General features: G+C 44.7%; 1 protein-coding gene across 4 annotated transcripts; it reads left to right on the plus strand.

Moving 5' to 3' along the window:
* Positions 1-5,004: 5,004 nt before the first annotated feature.
* On the plus strand, positions 5,005-21,964 carry map3k7 (mitogen-activated protein kinase kinase kinase 7). 4 transcript variants are annotated; one of them, XM_084699520.1, is made up of 18 exons: positions 5,005-5,150; positions 5,999-6,137; positions 6,468-6,578; positions 6,707-6,772; positions 6,901-6,946; positions 7,401-7,539; positions 9,481-9,609; positions 10,650-10,774; positions 11,165-11,295; positions 11,514-11,595; positions 12,172-12,290; positions 12,505-12,655; positions 13,739-13,819; positions 16,374-16,441; positions 17,182-17,284; positions 18,274-18,335; positions 18,775-18,890; positions 19,496-21,964. In XM_084699520.1, the coding sequence occupies exons 2-18, from the start codon at positions 6,051-6,053 to the stop codon at positions 19,674-19,676; spliced, it is 1,797 nt and encodes a 598-aa protein (XP_084555646.1). In that variant the 5' UTR covers positions 5,005-5,150; positions 5,999-6,050; the 3' UTR covers positions 19,677-21,964. The 4 variants fall into 4 exon arrangements, with proteins under 4 accessions (XP_084555646.1, XP_084555645.1, XP_084555648.1 ...); XM_084699519.1 differs by lacking the exon at positions 5,005-5,150 and adding an exon at positions 5,157-5,366; XM_084699521.1 differs by lacking the exon at positions 5,005-5,150 and adding an exon at positions 5,737-5,891.
* The last annotated feature ends 1,066 nt before the right edge of the window (positions 21,965-23,030 follow it).

Raw genomic sequence — 23,030 nt, forward strand, 5'->3', positions numbered from 1 at the left:
GTCAGAATTTCTTGTCACTTAAGATTTAATTGAATCAGGAAACAATGTTCCTGTGCTTTGTCTCTGCAGGAGAGAACTGCATGGGTCATGCTCTGCTGGGACAAGAATCCATCTGGGATAATTGACATTTATTCTATCTGAGCAGTAGGGCGTTAGCGAATGCTGATGGAGGACCATATTGTTTCAGTGGAGTGTGGAGAAATGTGTCTTCTGCTGTGTATGTGTGTGTGTGTGTGTGTGTGTGTGTGTGTGTGCGCGTGTGTGTGTGTGTGGGGGGGGGGGGGTGATGGTCTAGAGAGAGGGGGGTGGGGGAGAGAGAAAGAGAGAGAGAGACAAGGTAACTTTGGGCTCTGGGGACCATTACCTTGCAACCACATTGGTTGCTTTGTCTAATCGAATGCAAAAAAAAGGCTTTTCGACTATATGACTCTTTCCACCTCCAGAAAACAAACTTGAGGATCTACTTGAGCAGCACTGAGATGATTGAACGATTGGAATCTATAAGTTCTATACCAGGTTCACAAACCTGGGAATAAATAAAATTCAGTTTTCCATGAATATATTTGTTTTCTATTTCAATGATAACCCATTTTTGCAATTAAGGGAACTGTTTTTTGAATAGCAGACCAGACATTAAATGAAAGATAATTTGGCTCAATATAGTATGTTCCTTGAAGTTCAGAATATTTTCATTTTACTGAATACAAGGCAGCTCCAGGTTAAAGGCAGACCATCTAGCATGGGTAACAGTGAATCCATATAAGGGTTAATGAGAAACGAGAAACCAAAGAGATGTAATTTGACCTGAGAACAGAGGGTACTTCAACAGTAACAAAGGATAGATCAGAATACTTAGTCTGTTTGGTTGATACACGTCTATCACAGAAGTCTTTCACAATGTTTTCACTGGGGGTTGTTTATCTATCGTTGGCAAATTGACACTTTTTCCAAAAAAATACACAAAAACAAGGCCTGATACATTCTCTTAAAAAAAGTTAATTTATGGCTTTTACATGGGGGGAAACAAGATGTGTGCATCTGGCCACAGGGAATTCTGCATCTTGGTGGAGCTGGAAAATATGCAATTGTGAACTTGGCTTTAGGCCTCCATGCAGGCAGCAGCTATATGTGACCTCTGCTTGACAGTTTTGCTGATGTGCCTGCTGAGGTTGGCATGTATAAATGAATCTCAATTTCCTTTATTAATTTCACGTCACTATAAATTTATTTCTAAGTGGACCTGCCCCAGCATTTCAGCTTACTGCAGTACAGGGGGAAGTGGCTCCGTCATTTTCACTCACGTAAGAACTTACGTAACGTTATGTAAATGACCTTGACAGTATTTACCTTTGACCTCAAGGAATACAATCAGAAAATAAGTGACAGTATCTGAGCAGGTTTAAAATCACTAAAGTTCAATCTCTTTCACACAGTATATGACTTTACAAAACCAGACCCACAATTCCCACAGTGTTTGGGGGTTGTGTCATGACCATCTGGGTTCAAACATACAGCCAAGGCCTACCAGCCAGTCTTAGCGTCAGGGTAAACTTTACATAGACCTTACCTCCTATTCCTTCTGTTGCAAAACAAACAGAAACTGATCTCAGAATAGACACCCATGTGACTGCCTCTGGCATATATATTCTGCCTGCCAGAGCTGGTAATCCAAATCAGAGCGGGGGAATAACTTTATCTGAGATATGATGGCATCTGTCTCTCAGGCTGCAGCCTCCTCATTACAGGCAGTTTCTTTGACTGGTTGTTCAGGCATCAGCTGTCACAGTTCATCAGCCATGCCAAGGTAGGGGTGAGATAAACAGTTGCCACGAGGCTCCTGTACAGCACTGGAGCTGCAGAGGGATCAACTCTGTGACCCAACTCTGTGACCCAACTCTGTGACCCAGCAATGCAGAACCGCTCTCAACATAAATTATCATTCACTTGCAATACATCCCACATTTTCAATGGATCAAAAGTGGAGGAAAATACTAGGTACACTACTACAGGGCGTGTGTTCTTGTAGAGGTGACGGGAGGGGAGGTATAAAGATGACCAGCAGGTAAGGAGACCTTGCTATTCGGCCGTGTCCTTCTCCCTGACCTGGCCGTGGTCATATTCAGACAACCTTCCACAGCACCTGTCGTCTTTCCCTGCTCTTCTTTCATCATGCAGGGCACTCCGCTCTGCCTGCCCTGCCCTGCCCCAAACACCTCCCAGTGATCCCAGAGCACATTCCAGGAGCACAGAGAGGAAAAGCCGCAGATTTTCTCAGACGCGGGCGTTAAAGTCAGTGGTCAGGCAGGAAGCTGGCGCTGAGGGATGGTCTTAATCCCTCCAAATCCCTAGAAGCTTGTGTACCTGACCCAATGGCACTGAAAAGAAATTAGTTCCCGCTTGGCAAAGATTTCTTATGGAGGTTCTAACTTAGCAGTGAGCTGATCTAAGACTACTTTTCTTCCTTATTTTTCTTATCACCTGTGTCAGGAGTTCTACTGGTACCGGGAAGAATCATCACAAACAAAAAATGTCCTTGATCCCTGTCTAACCTCCGTGTGGAGATGGGACCACTCTGTTCCTCTGTAGTCTAACTGTGAAACTGTCGGGTTTTCTCAAGGTTATGGCCATTACCTTATCCCTGTCTCCCAGACCTACTGAAGTAAAACACTGAAATGTTGTTCCTTTAGAGAGTGCTTTGACACAGATTAAACACACTGTCTTTATCACATCCATTTTGCTTTACCTGGATGGATGGTTACAGAGTACTGAATGAGAAGAACAAAGTTTTTTGGAAAGGAACCCAAAACAACTTTCGCATAAAAGAAATAGTCAGTCTATCTTTTAGCAAAGATTTAATAAAATCGCAATTTTGGAAATGCATGGCTAACGTTGTCTTGATAATTTATCTTTATAAAAAAAAATCATAATCCGAATCTCATTAAAAATCACTGCATATAAGGCTATGTAGTCTATGAGGCATGACATAAGTCAAACATAAAACACTTTCAAACAATGCACCCCACAGAGGTAATGAGTATCGTGTTTCCATTATGATGTATGCAACCTAAATGATCCCACCACTGGCTCCAAATACAATGAATGTTTACTGAGATCGTTCCTGTGGGAAATCTAGACTGCGACGCTTGACGATGTCCATGGGTCTGAAATCTGTTTAAACATGATTTATCCTCTTTGAAATCAGATATAAGTACTCCAGACTAAATGTAGGGAACAAGAAAAGAAAATAAGCAAAGTATTTCTCAAAGACCAGTGCAAGGCACTGATATCTACCAGGCATGTTCCCTCAAAACAGCTGATAAGATCGATTTTCAGACTCGGATTCTGGGTATTTCTAAGATTTGTCAAACATGGTAACAGATTGTTCAGAGAATGTTCTCCCAACATACTTTACGTTATAGTTACATAACCTTTTTTTCCTCATTTTTCTTGAAATTGTTATTTATTTGATTTGGTGGTACAGATTACAACTCGAGTAAAAAAAAAATACCTGGATGGTCACATCTTTCTCATTGAAAATGAATTATCCCGATGTGTGAAAGTATAAACAATTAACATTCCGTCAGGGATGCCCCTCTCAGAGAGATTAGAGAACATTTCCAAACAGGCGGTGTCACGCTTACGTCAGAACGAAAAGGTCAAAAGCTCCTCTCAGTTGTACCCTCTCAAACCTGAGCTGAGAAACTATCACAGAGGAGAGACAATGGTGGTCTTAACAGTAGGATCTGGGAGGGGGAGGGGGGGCGGGGGGGGGGGGGCTGTGTACGACGCCCGCATGGCGAGGAAAAGGGGGACTGTGCCAGTCCCTTAGCCCACACACTCTCAACCACTTATCAACAGGGATGTATCCAAGATCGTGTGGAACAATCTGCAAAGGTCACTCTCAGCTGGTCCCCTCGCTCAGCAGTCAATCTATGCAGACGAACAGCAGCCTCCAGCTGTGCGAGAGGAGAGGCACTTTGTCACCTGGCAACCAGGAGGCCAAACCTGTCTGATTCAAATCATTCCGTGAAGTAGAATGTAGAGCACTCAAATAACAGACTATGGAGACATGTATTACCTATCAATATGGGACTCTTTGTTCAAAGGACCTTAAATATTCCTCCCAGTAATAGGCCCACTGGCAAGAGCCCTAAGGCTTCCGTTCAGGTGAGGTTCTTTGACTCACGGTGCTATTCTAGTGGGTGTTCAGGACCAGCAGGCCGGGTACATAGCACCTCAGACTAATACTAATTAGCCTGTGGGATTATTTTTCAGATGATTTATTTAGTCTGTCAAATAAATTCAGCGTAAATGAATGGAGCATTTAGATAAAGTTAAAATGATTTAGCAAAATGACGCATTCAAGTCCCCAGTGTGTGCGGTGTTTACTTGTCAGTAGCCTGCGTAGGGAGTTGCTCTACTTATGGAAAATTATTTGTGGGGATATTTGCAAAGAGGTGTGTTTTTTTTCACCACTCTAATTAAACAATGTAAGTCTTATTGAGGACATAGATATTCATAATGCCAACCTCGAGAACTGGATGTCACCTTAAAGCCATAAACAAAAGATGAATGTTAGTCAGCTGCGATAGTGTTATGTAATCAATCTTGTGACTTATTTGAGGAAACCGAATATTTCCACCATAAGAGAGTGCTGACACAGACATAAAGATATTAATGAATGTATTATAATTGTGTGAGATCTATTCACATGACCAAATGCTTGAAGTAGCCTATGCCTGGCTGGTTTCTCATAATGGGAAAATCAAAGGTCCGGGAGGGAATCCTGCTGTTGGAAGTGCACCAGCATCACCCTGTGGTTTTAAAAGACCATTACACACAAACACACACACACACAGATTGATAAAGCAACTGCATAATAGCATACATCTGCTTCCCAGGTTCCTATTGTGCAATTACCATATCCTCACAGGTCTTCTCAGTGTGTGGGGTGGAGGAAAACACCAAACGAATTAAAGTAGATAGGACCCATGCATCTCATAAACAGACGGCCATTTCCACACCTGAGCATATGGTTGATAGATAAGAGACTTTGTGTAATAAACTTTGACTAGATCGAGCACAAGGCTGGTGCCACTTGCGGTGGGAGGAGGAAGACACCTCACTTCCTGAGCGCTGCTGCAGTCACGGTACACTGCCTGGGGAAAACTGAAGTGTTCTTAGCCATAGCACTAGCTATCATGGAAGCGGAGTCGTCATAAAGTTATGCCTGGCAGTCAGAGGGTTAGAAAGGGACACTTTTAATAAGACTCTCTTGTTATCGCTTCTGTACGTTTGTGTAGACAAAACTACTCCATGTCTCGTACCATCATTGCGCATGTGGAGTTCACAGATTGCGGAGACGGGTTAGTAGCTCTCGCTACTTACTAACGTTAGCAAAGCTACATTATTAGCTAGCGAGATGGCTAGCGCCTAGCGGCCTTGTGAAGCTGGCACTAGCTGTCAGTCGGGAAGCTATTCACCGAGTCGGCGAGCAGTGCAAGCTAGCAAAGTATCAACAAAGATGTATTAATAGTTCTAACTAAAATGGCAGATAGCTAGTCAACTCTCTGCTGTGGGGGCCAAGTTATTTAGAACTAGGTAGCTAGTCAACGTTAATCTGGCACGCCAGCGACTTGTGAAATAACTTGCTAGCTGAATGTTGTTGTGTTGTTTGCTAAGCTATCTATTTTACTGGGCTAGCTATATTAGCAAGAAACATGTAGCAAAACTAACTTAACACTTAACTATCTTAAATGCCAACTAGCTTATAAACTGCTAAATAAGATATATATTTAGTTAGCGGGCCCTTTATATTGAAACGTGTCTGTTGCCAAGTTTAAGTCATCTTGAGTTAGACTAGCGAGCTAAATAAAAGTGGGATACAGCAGGTATGCAGTAGTAGTAGTTTCAGTATAAATGCGTGTGCGTGCGTTAACTTGCTAACTAGCTTGTGTACGAGCCAACTAGACGCTAATCTTCTTTGTTTTGCTTTCAGAGTCTTTTTTACTAGCCAATGAGAAGTTAACCAGCTAGCTAGCAGGCTAGCAATGTCATTGCCATCTGCCGATATGCTCGAAACTCCACCTGGTTATCCCTTTGAAGAAATAGAGTATGCGGACATTGAAGTTGAAGAGGTAAGTAACAACAGAGATGTACATACTGCTGTCCCCCTGACAGCTGTGAGTTATGTGTGAATTAAAGTTGCCATATTACTTATCAGTCCGGCATCTTAAGGATGCATGCTAACTTACTGCACAGTTTTGTCTTTTTTGATCCTCATTTAAGGCCACGGGGAAAGCACCCTGAATAATAAAAATGTCTAGACAAGAAGTAGGCCTATTCAACATATTCTAATGCCAACAACATACGCCGCTAATGCATGCTTCCATGTCGCTGATAGCCGGAGAGCACTATACAGAAGTCCTTCTCTGTCAGTCTAAAACTAGCTACATTTTCCTTTTCAGGTGGTTGGCAGAGGCGCCTTTGGAGTCGTCTGCAAGGCCAAGTGGAAAGGCAAAGACGTTGCGATCAAGACCATAGAGAGTGAATCTGAAAGGAAGGCCTTCATAGTGGAGGTATGGTTATTTTATGAGAATGGGAACTTAACAGTGGGCAGCAACAATAAATCAGCAACAATAAACATTCTCTTGAACCATACGAGTCTATTCAGTGAAATCTATCTTTTCTCTCCCATCCACTGCAGCTGAGACAACTTTCTCGAGTGAATCACCAAAACATTGTGAAGTTGTATGGCTCTTGCAATAATCCAGTAAGAAATGAACAACGGGTGATGGTGTCATCTTAGCTTCTGACTTGTTATCTGCTTGTATCCAGATATGCCTCTTGATGTCTGCTGCAGTTTTCAGTCTGGTCCCTTTTGCTCATTGTCCTGTGTAGGTCTGCCTGGTGATGGAATATGCTGAAGGAGGGTCTTTGTATAATGGTGAGTCTGGCTGTACACTGCTGGGCAGGACACACACTGAGATAAACATAGCATGGAGGGTGCAATACACTCCTTGTATGTCGATGTCTCGTTAACAAAACATTTCAAAATCTTTTTTTTTTTTTTTTTTTTTTTTTTTATTGTCCACTCCCTGCACTAAAGCCTGCTATAAACAATAATAAATAAATAAAAACTCTATCCTTCACATACACTTTATCTGCTGCTGTTATCCACTGAATATAATGTATCAAAGTTTCTCACAGGTTTATTTGAACCGTAACTTTGATGCTATTCAGTGACTGAATTCTTTAGCCCAATCCCGTTGGTGGAGGACTGTATGTACAGTAAATGTGTTTTATGTTTCTAAGAGGCGTGCTGTACCCTGCACATGTGTGTTTTCAGGTATGTGGAAGTGTGTGTGTTTGTGTTTATTTGAGATATTTTCTGTCCACAGTGCTGCATGGTGCCGAGCCTCTCCCCTATTACACTGCCTCCCATGCCATGAGCTGGTGCTTCCAGTGTTCGCAGGGGGTCGCATATCTCCATGGCATGAAACCAAAAGCTCTCATTCACAGGGACCTCAAGCCACCCAAGTATGCTCCTCCTCAACACTCGTCTCTTGGTTGTTTGTTTTCTTGTTTAAGACAAAGTGCTAAAGGTCTTACCCTGCCCTGCGTTCATACTGCAGCAACGCGAATCGCTTGCCATCGCTCGCCTTCCCAAAGTTCACCACGTTGGGGGGGCGTCTCAAACAGATTATGTAGAATGTAGTTCTCTAAAATCACTGTTGTAGTTGTCATGGCCAAATGTGCAGACTTGGGTTTACGTACTCGCAACATCGATCAAAGTACAACTTATATACAAAAACACAAAACTGTTTCATAAACACACACGTTGACATGTGTGAATACGTTTTATTATGTTACTCAAAGTAAACTCTGCTAATCTAGTAGCCGGGCTACTACTGTAACTAGCTAGAACAAAGTTACAAAATGTGACGAGAGACTGAATTTGAAAGCTAGAAATGTTTACCATGGTTGCTACGTTACGAGAAACAAGAAAACACTGCGATTGGCCAAAAATCACTCCTCATTTGCATAACGTTTTTCAAATTTCAACTCGATCGCATCGCGTCGCTACCCACAATGCACCACGCCAGCGATTCGCCTGGCTCCATAAAAAAAGAAATGGAAAACATGTTGTCGCTCGCATTGTGTCACTGCAGGGTGAATGCAGGGTTAGTCTGTACCATGTTTGATGTTGTTGCTACATTGCTGTTAGAAAGACATTGTAACCCAATTTACCAAAGTCTTCCTCCATTCTTGTGGTACCTGTAATACAGGATATCCCTCCTATTGTTTCCCTTCTGTTTTTGTTTTATTCTGTGTTGAGAATGGAGGCCTGTTTTATATCGTGCTACTGATTGGATGTGTTGCTGTACCTGCTGTGGAGGTTATATCGTGCTACCGATTGGATGTGTTGCTGTACCTGCTGAGGAGGTTATATCGTGCTACCGATTGGATGTGTTGCTGTACATGCTGTGGCGGTTATATCGTGCTACCGATTGGATGTGTTGCTGTACCTGCTGTGGAGGTTATATCGTGCTACCGATTGGATGTGTTGCTGTACCTGCTGTGGAGGTTATATCGTGCTACCGATTGGATGTGTTGCTGTACCTGCTGTGGAGGTTATATCGTGCTACCGATTGGATGTGTTGCTGTACATGCTGAGGAGGTTATATCGTGCTACCGATTGGATGTGTTGCTGTACATGCTGAGGAGGTTATATCGTGCTACCGATTGGATGTGTTGCTGTACATGCTGTGGAGGTTATAACGTGCTACCAATTGGATGTGTTGCTGTACATGCTGTGGAGGTTATATCGTGCTACCGATTGGATGTGTTGCTGTACCTGCTGTGGAGGTTATATCGTGCTACCGATTGGATGTGTTGCTGTACCTGCTGTGGAGGTTATATCGTGCTACCGATTGGATGTGTTGCTGTACATGCTGAGGAGGTTATATCGTGCTACCGATTGGATGTGTTGCTGTACATGCTGAGGAGGTTATATCGTGCTACCGATTGGATGTGTTGCTGTACCTGCTGTGGAGGTTATTTATTGGGCTCAGACAGAAAACAGTTATTGTCAGGACTCAGTGGGACTGCTGGTCCATTTCTTAGAGACCTGGACAGGAGTTCTAGGGAAGAACTGGGTCATGCTACCAGGCCCAGACCACCCGTCAACACTTAGCCGTTCAAAAACCCGCCCCCCAGTGTTGGTGCTCAGTGTGTGTTCTGCTCTTGCAGAGAGCTCCTATGTACATTAGATACTAGATTATATACCTTTGCTGAGGAGCTGTATAGCTCCCACCGGGAAAACAACAACTTCCACTTTGCTTCACAAATGAAGAATGTTTGCAGTGAAGTTGTGGTGTTTCTGAGTGACCTCTCTCTAGGTCTACGCTGCTTTCATTTATCAAGTACTTTGTGTGAAGTAAACCTCCTAAAGCGATGTGTTTCTTTTTATGTGTACAGCCTGCTGCTTGTTGCGGGCGGCACCGTGCTAAAGATATGTGACTTTGGGACCGCTTGCGACATTCAGACCCACATGACTAACAACAAAGGAAGCGCAGCGTGGATGGCCCCTGAGGTGTTTGAAGGCAAGTATGAGCACCACAGCCAGGGAAACTGCAGGAGACACACTCAGAAAGGACCAATCACAATGCCTTGCTGAACAGCAAGTGTTAACGTGGCAAACATGGCGGGTGGTAGCCAAGTAAGCAATGCAACTTAAAGAAGAAAAAAAAGTTAGAACTATAAATGATTGTATGTCCCGTGTGTGTCGTTTCACAACTTGGGGGTTCTCAGGTCGAGTTCAGCCAGTAGGTATTAAATGTAATCACCACCGTACAAAGATTTCCGCTTGTCTGATGGGACGGCCCCGCCCGTCTGTTTTTATTGGAGGTCTTTTAATACTTCCTCTTCTCACTTGCCACCGCCTCAATCATAGAAACACTCCCTAACATGGAAACACCGTTTCACAATCTGTCGGCTAATTCATCTACTTTTTTTGTTCGTGTGTTCAACATTCATCTATTCTTTTATGATCATCTTTATGTTCTCTGTTTATTGTTAAGATTAACTGAAATACGCATATGGTTTGCCTGTGATACGCAGCAGTGTTGCTTTTCAACCCACTAACAGTAATGTTCTTTGTTTTAAAAAACGTGTTTAGAGACATGTACTCGTGAAGGGGGTCAAAGGGAAACATTAGTTAGGAGAGAGTCATTATCTTGTTTGTTGGGGGAGTTACATGACTCCTATGCAATTAAACATCTCACATTTGGCCCGAGAATGAACTCCTCAAAGCTCATTTGCATCACTTGGAAATGTTATCAAAAGGCCACAGCACAGCAACTTTTAAGTATTTATGAGAAGCACTTTAATTCGGTAGTAATAGGCCTCGGTAATTACACATCTCAGGAGCTGTCCTCATTCCAATTAGAGCCCTGTTTTCATCATGGCTTCTGTGACGGTACAGACATGATAAAGGCTCTAGTGCTTTACTGAGCACATCTCCCCATGTCTGCCATGGGGAATTACGTCCCTCAGTCAAGCACACGTTGGTGAGTTTTTTTTCCCCTCCCTCTTTGTCTTTTGAAGGCCTTGAGTGATTCTGTATGTTCCTCTGTGCTTCCAGGCAGCAATTACAGTGAGAAGTGTGATGTGTTCAGTTGGGGCATCATTCTCTGGGAGGTGATCACTCGCAGGAAGCCTTTTGATGAGATCGGAGGTCCAGCCTTTCGCATTATGTGGGCCGTGCATAACGGTGAGTCTGGGAGGAGGGTCTGGGGGGGGTTCAACGCTGTGCTGACATGTCAATCACCCTGCCTGTCCTGAGAGACCTGCTGGGAGATAAGATGAGTTTAGAGGCTGACGGCCAAGAGCAATTAAAAGACACATTCACCTGCGTAGCGCCCCCCCCCCCTGCTCTGAGAGTGATGGAGCAGAATGATGATGGGACGCCGGGTGCACACACGCAGACCGAGCGCAGCGGTCTTCATCCTCACACGTCACCATCACTCCTGCCGACAGGCTTTTATTCACACCGGCTCTAGCGCAGTGGTGGGCGGAGCCATATAGCAGGGTTGTTGTTGTTCTAGAGTTTTGGCGTGACTTACAAAGTTCTTGTCGACTTTTCTCCAATGTCGGTGTTCAGGCACCCGCCCGCCTCTCATCAAGAACCTGCCGAAAGCCATTGAGAGCCTGATGACTCGCTGCTGGTCCAAAGACCCATCACAGCGGCCCTCCATGGAGGAGATCGTCAAGATCATGACTCACCTCATGAGGGTAATGTTGCACCCCCTGACACGCTCAGCGTCTGGGGTGAATGCCACCCCATGTGTACTGTTCACAGTGGGCTCTTATCAGACTCTGGCTTTCTGCTGTCACATGCTGTTTTAGTAATCCCATATTGAGACTGTTTTGTTCCAGGTAGACAGCATTTTACAGCAGTGCATTTAACAACCTCACTTGCTCCTGAACTGTGTTGTCCTCCTCTTCCACAGTACTTCCCAGGTTCGGATGAGCCCCTGCAGTACCCTTACCAGTACTCAGACGATGGCCAGAGCAACTCAGCCACAAGCACAGGTACAGAGCGCCAGCAGTCATCTGGCCGGGCGCAAAACAATGCTTGTCATCATCAGACATCTGTTTTACAGCACCTTGGAGTTAAGATGGATACATGAAGAATCTTAAAAAAATAAAACAATAGATGGCCGACGCTTGGTAACCATCGTGTACCGACAAGATAAAACATTTTAAATGGACGAGTCCATAAAAATAAAAAAGCCAATATAACAACTACAAAAATTCCCATAAGGGGTTGATTTTAGCAGCATAAACAGATTAAAAGAATGAAAACGCATTGAATCTGAGACGATGCCTGTACCTACATGATTGGCGGCTATTAACAACACAGAAGTACAATAAGTTATTTAGCTGCTGCTCAACAACGAAAACGGAGATTGTCAAAGCAGCAGAAAGTCGCTAGTCTTCATTTATGGCTGTACTTTTTTGTCACTAGGGAAGGTGAAAGGTTGCTAAATCCAGTGACAGTGTCTCTAAATTAGCAACACTGTTTAAGCGATAGTATCAACCGGTAAACATTCGTATTCTCGGTTCATGGTTAATATGAGCATTTGCACCATCTCCGTGGTGTTCCAGGATCCTATGTTGATTACACTTGCACCAGCACGAGCAACAGAAGCGACGCAAACATGGAGCATGGCGACTCTCAAGGGAGCAACGACACCATCAAGATCCCCTTTCAGTTCAAACCAAAGGTGAGACCCCTCCCAGCTGTGATGTATAAGCCAAGACAACGTTTCTATGTCCAGAACAAATTGGCCCAATCTTAACATTATAGACAAATCTACCAAAAATATATAGTTTTTCCTTACCAAATAACTTCACAAAGGGTGATATGCAACCATGGAAAAGAGCAGCGCTCCAACTGAGATTGTGCAGGGAGGCTCATTAGTGTGACTGTGCTCACAGGTAGACCCGTTGCGGCCTAGTCTGCCTCTGTCCAGAGGGAGCAGCGTGGAGAGCCTGTCGGGACGGCCCCAGTGCCTCCCCTCGGCAGACAGCAAGAGAATGAGCGCCGACCTGTCCGAGCTGGAGCACAGGATGCCCTTTGCTTCTACAGGTAACGTCAGAAACCACACCTGCACACCTCAGTACACACACCCCAGCCGGGGGAAGAGCACTTTGAGGGAAACAGTAAGTGAATCACAGGCACGGTTCACAGCAAGTGCTCCTTGAGTTAAACTCTTATGAATCTCTTATTCCACGTCGAATTCATGCTATTCCAGTGAGTGTGTCAAAGCTGTTGTCATAGACAGAACAGCCCTGCCTGTGAAGGCTGCAGGACGGTCTCACAGTGCTGTTTCAGCAGCGCCTCAGTCGTGTTTGATCCAGACGGAGCTCTTGTTCGGGAGAATCTGCATTCCTCTCAAGTCTCATTTCCTCTGCTTTCATCACTCCAAGGTGATGCCTCTTCATATAAGGGCTCCGTATGCCACTCCCACAAGGGATTGATTCCTAGCCAACATGCCAATCAGACCCTCTCTCTCACAACATCTAAGGCTTCAAGTATGAATGTATAGTGTTCGGCAACATTGTCATGTGTAAATTATGCCACAAAAGCTTTTAAGCAGTTTTCCTTTTCTCTTTTATTTCACTTCATTACCTTGAGTATTTTTGTCATTTCGTCTCCTTGATGTTTTTTGTAAACAGTGCCACTCAAGAACAAAGGCAAAAAATTCAAAAGCCAAATAAAACACGTGAAATACCATGAATATATATATATATAGTTACTGTATGTGTTAGGGCTTGGTCGAGTCTGTCATGTCTGTGCTGAGATGTCACTGTGCCATGTTTCAAGCAGCTTCTCTCGCTGTCAGCCCCCCCCTCTTCACAGGTCCTGGCATGCACAGGGCTGCATGCCGCCCCTGTATGTGCTCTGCATGCATGTTACAGCCAGCGGGAGAGCTTTGTCTGTTTGTCCACATGTCCGCCCCCCTCCCCTCCTCAAGCTTGCCTCCCCAGGCTTGCCTCCCCAGGCTTGCCTCCCCAGGCTTGCCTCCCCAGGCTTGCCTCCCCAGGCTTGCCTCCCCAGGCTTGCCTCCCCAGGCTTGCCTCCCCAGGCTTGCCTCCCCAGGCTTGCCTCCCCAGCCCTGTGTAGGGTGCATGCTTGTGTACGGAGCTGTGTGTGTGTGTGTTTTTGCAGCACGCCCCCCGTATAAACGAGGCCACCGTAAAACGGCATCATTTGGCACCATTCTGGATGTCCCCAAGATCGTCGTAACAGGTATCAGTGCGGAACTCACCCCTGCCTCCTGGTCCCAGGGTGAACAGTAGCTGGCTTGACTCTATTTAGCAGGTTGCTCTGCTTTGGCATGACCCTCTAGTGTCTGTTACTCCATGTCACACTTAGCACACACTTTGAAATCTGTATCGAAAAGAATAATACCGTTTTCCCGATCTACCTTTCTCCCCTACCTGGGTGGAACCCCATTTCAGGAGTGGGATCGTGTCTCAAATCAGGCTCTGTTTTAATGAGGGATAAACCTGGAGAAATAGACACCGAGTTCTGTTTTCATCTTTGTTCTTTGTGGTTTGGATAGTTGATTAAGGGGCATGAGTTAATGATGTCTTATCTGACTTTCAGCCTCTACCATCAAAATGCTCAATTGGTGCCTCTTCCATTCCTAAGCAATCTACTACGAAAACATATTCAACCCATGTCTGTCTCATGTCACCTCTGCTTGAAAGACGCAGTGTTGATTTAGGTCATAGTAGGTTACCTAATCAGGGAATCAGAGGGAACTGAGGCAAATGGCTGTGATAAAATGTATAACTCATGGTCTTGCTTGGCTGCAAATCATCAGGAGAGAAATACCGCTAATGTATTTGAGCCGCTTAGTCCTTTCATTCTTAGAGGACACTGTGAAAGCTTGGCACGGTTTTTTCTCTCCCTTCTCTCTTTACATCCATTAACTTTGTAAAAGTCACTTTGATTAATTTTGCTCGCATTGAGGGTCAAAGCTATTATTACCAGCATAGATAGGGATGAAAGAATCGGGGACATCGCTGGATATCACTAAAAAGGTCTTCTGTTTGGAAGTAAGAGCTGGGGGAGGCAGGTTGAATGAGCGCCTAATTAAACGCCCTGACTAAGGGCCTCGTCTGACTCAAGCTGTTATTAAAGGTATGACATGCTGCTTGTGCACACCTGCATGTCAGTCATTTCTAATGTTCTTTTTTTTTTCCCCCGTCTCCATTTTTAGTCTCCTACCTAATTAGGACTTTATGATGTTCCAGATCAGCATTTCATTACTCATTTATCTAACAGAGTATGACTTCAGCTTTATTTTAATATATCATAGCTAATTTTTAGATCACCTTATTCAACACCAACAAAGCATTTTTGCTGAGGCATGACCGTATCTAAAGGGGACCAATCACTGTTAGAATTGGCTTATATCTAAATTTGCTAGTAAAGTTTTTTTAATGGTTGTTTGTCTGCTTGTATAGTGTGTTAGTGACTATTTTGTTTGTCTTGTGTTTTTAATGAAATTATCTTTCGGTGTACTATACCATCCAACTATTTCCACTAACTGCTAAGAATTATATTCTAAGAATAATGGGTCTTAAATTTGTTCTGCGGTTCTACACTTGTCATATCCATTCCAGAAGTTGACATGTTTTGGTGTAGTTGTGAGATTGACAGCAGTGAGTGCTGGCAGGGTGAGTAGACCACACAGACAAGTCCCAGCAGGTGTCATATCTTGATACTCTGACAGGAAGACGTGGCTGTGAAGACCTTGTTTTTTCGCTCAGATGGAACTAATAATACCTGTAACTGGCCAAAGCCTGGAACCTTCTGCCAGCAGTCAAAAAGATCCAGTGTGGTTAGCTCAGGTTTACTCAGGAGGTAATAATAATATATTGTATTTCTAACGCAGTTTACATTTGAAACAAATCTCAAAGTGCTACAGTTAAGATTATAAAACAAGGTAAAACATCAATATAAAATACAATTACATAATTAAAACTCATAAGATCTGCTAAAATACATGTTTTTAGTCCCTTTTTTACACAGTCTCAGTGGTGGAGGTGCCCTCAGATGGGCGGGGAGGGCGTTCCAGATCAGAGGAGCAGCAGAACAGAAATCCCGGTCACCCGTGGTGCTCAGCTTAGTCCTGAGGTGATGAATGAGTGCAAGTATAGCAGGGAAGAGCCTTCCTGTACTTCCCAGGACCCCTTACTTATCAGCCTTGTCTCTAAGGCCCTGCGTCACAGTGTACCAACCCTGAAATAGTTCCCCCTCACAGGCACAGCTCCCCCCCCCCCCCCCAAGTCAAAGAAGCAGATCTGCACACAACACACATGACGCTAGCCATCGTAGCTATTTCTGTGGTAGTTGTGGTCTGCAGTGGTGTGTGTGCGTGTTGTGCTGTGTGTGTGTGTGTGTGTGTGTGTGAGGTAGGAGGCTCGTGCCATGGTCACGTTACCACCATGCCAGAGCACATGTTGACAGGCCGGCGAGTCGGGGGTTAAATCTGTGCAGCTGTCCTCTGTGCTGCCCGGGGTCCCCCTCTTCTACCGCCAGACGCACATGTCCCCTGGAACTGTCTCATACTGTTCTCCTCCCTCTCTCTCTCTGTCTCTCTCTGTCTCTCTCTCTCTGTGTCTCTCCCTCTCTCTGTCTCTCTCTCTCTGTGTCTCTCCCTCTCTCTGTCTCTCTCTCTCTGTGTCTCTCCCTCTCTCTGTCTCTGTCTCTCCCTCTGTCGCTCCCTCTGTCTCTCTCTCTCTCCTGTCTTTCTCTGTCTCTCTCCCCTCTCTCTCTCCATCCTCGACAGCCACCTGTGAGCAGCAGAGACGAAGGTCTGTGCAGGACCTCTCAGCCATCTGTTCAGAGTCTGGTCAGGTAAGTCTACTCTGTTGTCTTTTGCTGTAGCAGGGATTTCTTTTCCATTTTTGATGAGGATCCTCTTGTTTCTGTAAGTTTTAGTGGCATCGAACAGTTTGTACCCAGTGTGTGTGAGTTGCTTAGCGTTTTTGAGTGCTGATCCTGACGTGTTGGTCTGCCTCTCTGAGGTCTTGATGCTGCTCAGTCAGGTGAGGGACCCTTGAGGGAATGTTAGCCGACAGCACGTATCGTCAGGTAGAGCCGTGTGTGATTTCTCAGTGTTAGAAAGATGATGTTCCACGTATAGGAGCCAACGTTCTCCCCTTGTGGACACCGTCACATGAGCCTGCTGTCAGTCAGAGGTCCCTCCTCTGTGTTCTGCAGCGTTTGTTTGTGTGTTGAAAGGCCCCGCGTCTCCCGGTACACAAGTGGCAGTTCACACCCAACCTGGGGAGGAAATAGATGAGACATTTCAATCATTTGGCAAACACTGAGTTTGAAGAAAGTTTTTAAGCAAACGATATCTGAGGTGAACTCAGGAATAGATGGTCCTCCCCCGACTCGTCCATGTTTTGTATGTCTCTGTGAGGCGGAGGAACTATACACCAGCTTGGCCCTTCTGCTGTTACGTAGCATTGTAGCACAGACTGAGACATCTGTTTCCACCTGAAAACAACCAGCCCAGTCAAGACCCAACCCTTTCAATAGGCCCTGATTGGCTGTTCCTGGTGATTGACAGTGTTGCTGTCCTCTTACAGGGGAGCAGGAACAGCAGTAGATCCTCAAGTCCCAGTGTGAGGATGATGCCTCCTGACAAAACCAACAGCCGAGGATATGGCTTCTCTCCTGACGACCCCTCAGGTAACCCCACCAGTATCACACAGTACCCCTGACGACCCCTCAGGTAACCCCACCAGTATCGCACACAGTATACCTGACAACCCCTCAGGTAACCCCACCAGTATCACACACAGTATACCTGACGACCCCTCAGGTAACCCCACCAGTATCACACACAGTATACCTGACGACCCCTCAGGTAACCCCACCAGTATCACACACAGTATACCTGACGACCCCTCAGGTAACCCCACCAGTATCACACAGTACCCCTGACGACCCCTCAGGTAACCCCACCAGTATCACACACACACATTACACCAGAGATGGTAAAAGTACAAACAACTTTTTTTATTAAAAAAATATATATATATTTTCTTTTTTTTTTACCTTCCCCCCCCAAAAAAAAATAATTATAATCCTGAAAAGGTTTATTTATTTATTTTTATCTAAAAGTTTTTTGTTTTGTTTTTTTTTACTTGAGAAGGTAAATAAAATCAACCTTTCAACAACAACAAAAACTGTCTAACAGTATTAGCTACTTGAGATACTTCATCAGCATTTAGTATCTTTTGATAACCATTTTGCTTGTGTCATTAATATGCTACACAGCTACTCCAGTCGCTGTTTGGGAGACAAGCTGGGAAGATCAGAGGAAGGTTAAATGTTACAACCAGTTTGAGTGAAATGAAGTCAGCCTCTGCAATCAGTTGTGGTCCTTCCACAGTGGAGTCAGTAACAGCATCAGTGTCATTGTAGATGGGGGCGTAAATCACTTGAGGTAGCCCTGCAGACATGACGTAATCCTCATCAATGATTTAAGGCCCTGAGCTGCTGTGGCCTCGGGAGAAGAAGAGGGGGGGGGGGAGAGAGAGAGATGTGCAGGAACTATTTCTGTTGAAGGACTTCTGGTAGCTATTGATAACCATGTCCACTGGTCACAGCTTCCATCATGCCTGGGCTGCTGCTGTCAGAGGGAAAACAAACAAGCTTCCTCTCTCCCTGTCCAGATACCAACGGCTCCGACAACTCCATTCCCATGGCATATCTGACCCTGGATCACCAGCTGCAGGTAGGGATCCCATATCTCCCCAGAGCCTCATGTCTCCCCTGGCTGTCTCCCCTGATTGGTGTCTCTGGAGCACACACACCCACACACACACACACTGCTGGATCACAGGCCTGCTGTGCCCGCTCATGTCTTCTGAACACTGCTGGCCTGTATTGGTCATTAGCTTGTTGCTGTATTTCCACTGATGTTGGTTCGGCACTCAATACTTTTTTTTCCCCTTCCAGGACACACCTCAATTAAGTTGGGGATTACTATTTTTCCAATTGAGAAAATCTAAAAAGCAGACTGTCTTTTATAAATACACTTTGACAAAAGCCAGGAGACATTTAGTGTATTTTTAAAAGCTCAGACAATTCCAATAGTGGATATAAATACATGTGTAAGTGGGTCTTACTTGGCTTCTAAATCACTTAATATGACCATGCATGGTTATTTCCAGCCCCTCGCTCCTTGTCCCAACTCCAAAGAGTCCATGGCTGTGTTTGAGCAGCACTGCAAAATGGCCCAAGAATACCTGAAAGTGCAAACCGAGATCGCCTTGCTGATCCAGAGGAAGTAAGTGAACACATCTCCCCTCAGACACTTTAGTCGGAGATGTAGGTTTTTTGACGTACGTTTAACCAAAAATGTAGTTTTTTTGTACCTGTTTTGTTTTGAGGTTTTTTGTAATGACAGCTTCTCACTGCTCAAAGTGCAGTTTGCCTCAAAAGTGTTGTTGAATGTCACCGTCCACATCTGTGCTTCGGAGAGAATGGCCTCCCCATGTTTATTATGGGATGCCTTGTGGCCATCCCTGTACACAACATCTGATGTGAAAAAAAGCATTTAAACCTGGGCTTACAAGCATTTAGAAGGCAACTGACTTTGGAAGACACATCCAAGTCAAACAGCCTCCCTGAGCTCTGGAAGTAGAGCGACGTGGAACAGTTGACGGTTTGACTAACAGCTCTCGTATTTATAGCCGGTGACTTGTGAGGTGACTCCAGTGAGGAGTCTGCCGTGTCTGTGGGTTCAGCGTTGTCACACTCCTGCTTGTGGTCCCCTCTGTGTCGTTTCAAACACTGGGTCCAAACCCACACTGTCTTTTCTCCCTGTCGGCATGCTCATTTGGTGTTGTTGGGTTCCTATGCTGATGTCACTGCCCTCTGCTTGGTGTAAAGGAAAGAGCTGATCGCCGAACTGGACCAAGATGAGAAGGACCAGCAGAACACGTCCCGTCTGGTGCAGGAGCACAAGAAGCTGCTGGAGGAGAACAAGAGCCTGTCCACGTTCTACCAGCAGTGTAAAAAACAGCTGGAACTGATCCGGGCCCAGCAACAGAAGAAACAGGGTACCTCATGATGGTCTGGATTCAGCCCGCCCCCGAGCCCAGTGTCCTGCTTCAGAGACTCATGGACTGGCTCCATGTCACCACCCCCACACCCCGCATTCACTGCTCTCCTGGTTCACGTATCGACTAGTCTAGAAAGTACCCCCCCCCACACACACACACACACACACACACACACCCCTAAGAAGGATCCCCAAGCCACCCACCCAGCCCTGGGCTCAGGTGCCCCCTGTCCTCCAGGCTCCTGGCAGACCTTGGGTCTCCCCCGTACTGGAAAAAGACCCGCGTTTCTCTGCGTTCCTGCATGTTGCCTCACACACCCACAGCAAAGGACGCTCAATCGGGGCTACCCCACCACCAGAGTCTCTCCGCCCGAACATTTGCACATCTTCGCAGCTGAATATTGTCCGCAGACCAAAACAATCAAATATCTGCCTTTTAACGAGCGGGTGATTTGGGGCGGTCATCCAGAGCTTTCCAGAGCCGTGAGGACAGCGGGGAGAGAGAGAGGGTTGTGAGGAACCGTCAGGATATGAGGCGTCCAGGGGGGCTGGTGGTCCACAAGCCAGGAGGAAAAGGTGTGGCTGTGTGTGTTTGTACGTGTTGCTCTCATAACCCCTGGCTGCCTGGTCCGAGTGGGACCCTATCCCAACACAAGCCCTGGGACCGAGCCTGAGCTATACACCAGGCAGGTATGAGGTCACTTTACATGTGCAATGTGGTCTTGCACCTAACTTCCCCTTCGATTGGTTGTGCTGCAATGTTTTTAATCCAACCTCCTTTGGTTCCTCAAAAGTGCCCAGGGGTTGGTTTTAGGAAGGGGCGATCGGTGTGTGATGTTTCCTCTTCACTGAATGGCCCTAGTTAGCCTGACCTTGTGAGTGGACAGCGAGGATGTCCTTGAGAATGTGAATGCCCAGATGGTTTTTAGATGACAGTGTGAATTATGTGCACCATTTCATGTTTTTAAAACTTTGAGTTGAATCTGTGTTCGGCCTATGTTCGATTACAAAGTTCAACCTGTGGTTTTTGTATCCATTTATGCAACAAAGAAAAAAACAAAAAAACAAAATCCAAATTTGGATTTTGAATACTATCTACATAGTATGTAGATCCATCCATACAATGGTGTTTCTACATCCATCCATCCTTGTATGGTAGATATCTCCTCCCTGTTTGTAGGCGTCAGCATGACCCCTTAGAAAGACCACCAACTTTCCTTGTTGAAACTGAGGATTTGATGTGGGCTTGTGTTTTATTTGTTTATATGCATTTTAGATATGCCTTCTACATCAATTACATGGTGGGGAAAACAGGATGGTCCGGTATGGAAACAGTAGCGTATTACAGGCACCTCCACAATGACCTGCCTTTAGTATCTCCAGCAGCGCACACAGCCTCATCCTTGCTTCTTCTTCAGAGCTTAGTGAGGGAACACCACATTTACACCCCCTCCATTTTTATCACGACTTCAGTATTTGTTTGTGTTGGTGATGTTATGTCTTTTTTTATTAAGTAGTTGAATTTGTATGATATTTAAGCTATCCTTTTTTTCCATTAGGAATTATACTTTCATTTGGTATGGCAATGCAGATATATACAAGAAAGAGAGGTGTATCCCTCCATATATATTTTGTTTGTTTTTTAGTTCACATGTTGCCTTAGAATTTGATTGCTTGCTTTTTAAGTCCTTGACATGTTTTTTCTGTGTTGTTGGAGAAAAGGAAACAAAGAGTTTCCCTCGCGCCTCATGTCATGTAAGATTGTCCGTGGGAAGGATGTTTAGACTGTTTAAGAGGGATTCGCTTATTCCTCAGGTCGCCCCTCAGAGCAGAATGTCTGGTCAAATGAATGATGTCATTACACTTCTGAGGTAATCCTGGTGTAATCCATGACGGCCTTTCTCAGTGGACAGGACCGTTCTCTCTAGCTGGAGCAGAACAGACAGAAGAACAGCCCTCTTCACTACCTAAAGTAAGGATTGGATACTTTGAATGCAGTTCCCAAGTTTTTTCCTTTTTTTTTTTTTTTTTCTTTCACCAGACCTGCCATCGTCCCTCTGATATTTTGCACAATCATATGGTTTTACTGGTCACACGTATAGTAACTTACGCTTACGTTTCTTACTTTTACATTGTTAAAAGTAGCCAGCTTTATTCTGAATGTTAATTTACAGAATCTATCCCCTTTTTCACTCCTAATTCTTTTGAGATGTTTTCTGATGCATCTTCAACTTTTGGGATCATGTATGTGGCAGAAAAGAAGGCGTCATGAAATAAATTGAACAGTAACAAGTTCAGTTCCCCTTGTCTCTGTGTTTTGTCTTGCCAGTTAGGTGGGTCGAGATTGTGTTTTAAATCATCACAGCGATTACACTACCCCAATACATACCCCACAAGCTGCTCTAACAGTATAGGGAAGCATGGGACTTCCTAGTGAAGATCCTCCTATGTTAGTGTCATGCCATCATTTGACCAGGAGATGGCGTAAAAGATACAAACACTGTTTCATGTCTAAGAACAAAGTTGTTTTCACAGACAAAGGACCTATGCTTTGTCAGTGTATCAGTAGGATCTAACCGGTTCCTGATTGTGTCATGATTCTAGTTAAGAGTTTATTGATCATCTTAACTGTTATTTTGATTGATGTAGTACAGTAATAAGGTCAATTACACAAATCCTTGTGTCCATTTTCTCGTGTGATGTCACTATCTTACATGTTTCATGTATAAAAACATGAAAGTTCTTTCTCAGTACAACAAATATGTTTGCATTCTGATGATGGATCTCTGTAGAATGTCTTTGAAGTTAACAGCCAGAATGGAACACCAGTGAATCATGAGTCATGTAGGGGAAATGATGTCATAGTCCAGGTGAGAGAAGGTACAGGGTGCCACGGCTTGCCCTTGTTGAACTGTTGAGCAGGACTCGCATTAGGGAACTGAGCACATTGTTGCCAGCCCTGTTCTGTGCTGTTTTGTGCTAAGGAGGATGTTCTCTTGTAGCAGAAAGGAAATTGAAGCTGAAGGTCTATATATATGTGAAACAAGGCTGTCTTTGTCTTGTGGCAGTGACATTCAAAAAAAACAAAAACATTTTAAACATGGTTTTAAACGTTGGCGAGTCTCACATGTGTTCAGGCAAGCTATTCAAGTAAACTTTCTCTAGTTTATGGCTATTATATCTTAGTTGACCTTATATAGTGCAAACCTCTGACCCTCCTTGTCTTCACAGTAGACGGGGTTACACAAGCATAGAGAAGAGACCACCTTTGCATGTATTTTGTGTCAATAATAGAAAATGTTGTGTTGTATGTGTCAGTTGTTGTGTGTTTCTGGACGTTTGATTCCTAGGTGAGGATATTGA

The sequence above is a fragment of the Hypomesus nipponensis genome, chromosome 6, assembly GCF_054491055.1.
Source record: "Hypomesus nipponensis isolate SF chromosome 6, ASM5449105v1, whole genome shotgun sequence".
NCBI lineage: Eukaryota > Metazoa > Chordata > Actinopteri > Osmeriformes > Osmeridae > Hypomesus > Hypomesus nipponensis.

Excerpts from the sequence above, each read along its gene's own strand:
- map3k7 (XM_084699520.1), top strand. The coding sequence starts at position 6,051 with ATGTCATTGCCATCTGCCGATATGCTCGAAACTCCACCTGGTTATCCC. Across the intron at positions 7,540-9,480 it reads AGGGACCTCAAGCCACCCAA|CCTGCTGCTTGTTGCGGGCG; the intron begins GTATGCTCCTCC and ends TTATGTGTACAG. Across the intron at positions 11,596-12,171 it reads CAACTCAGCCACAAGCACAG|GATCCTATGTTGATTACACT; the intron begins GTACAGAGCGCC and ends GTGGTGTTCCAG.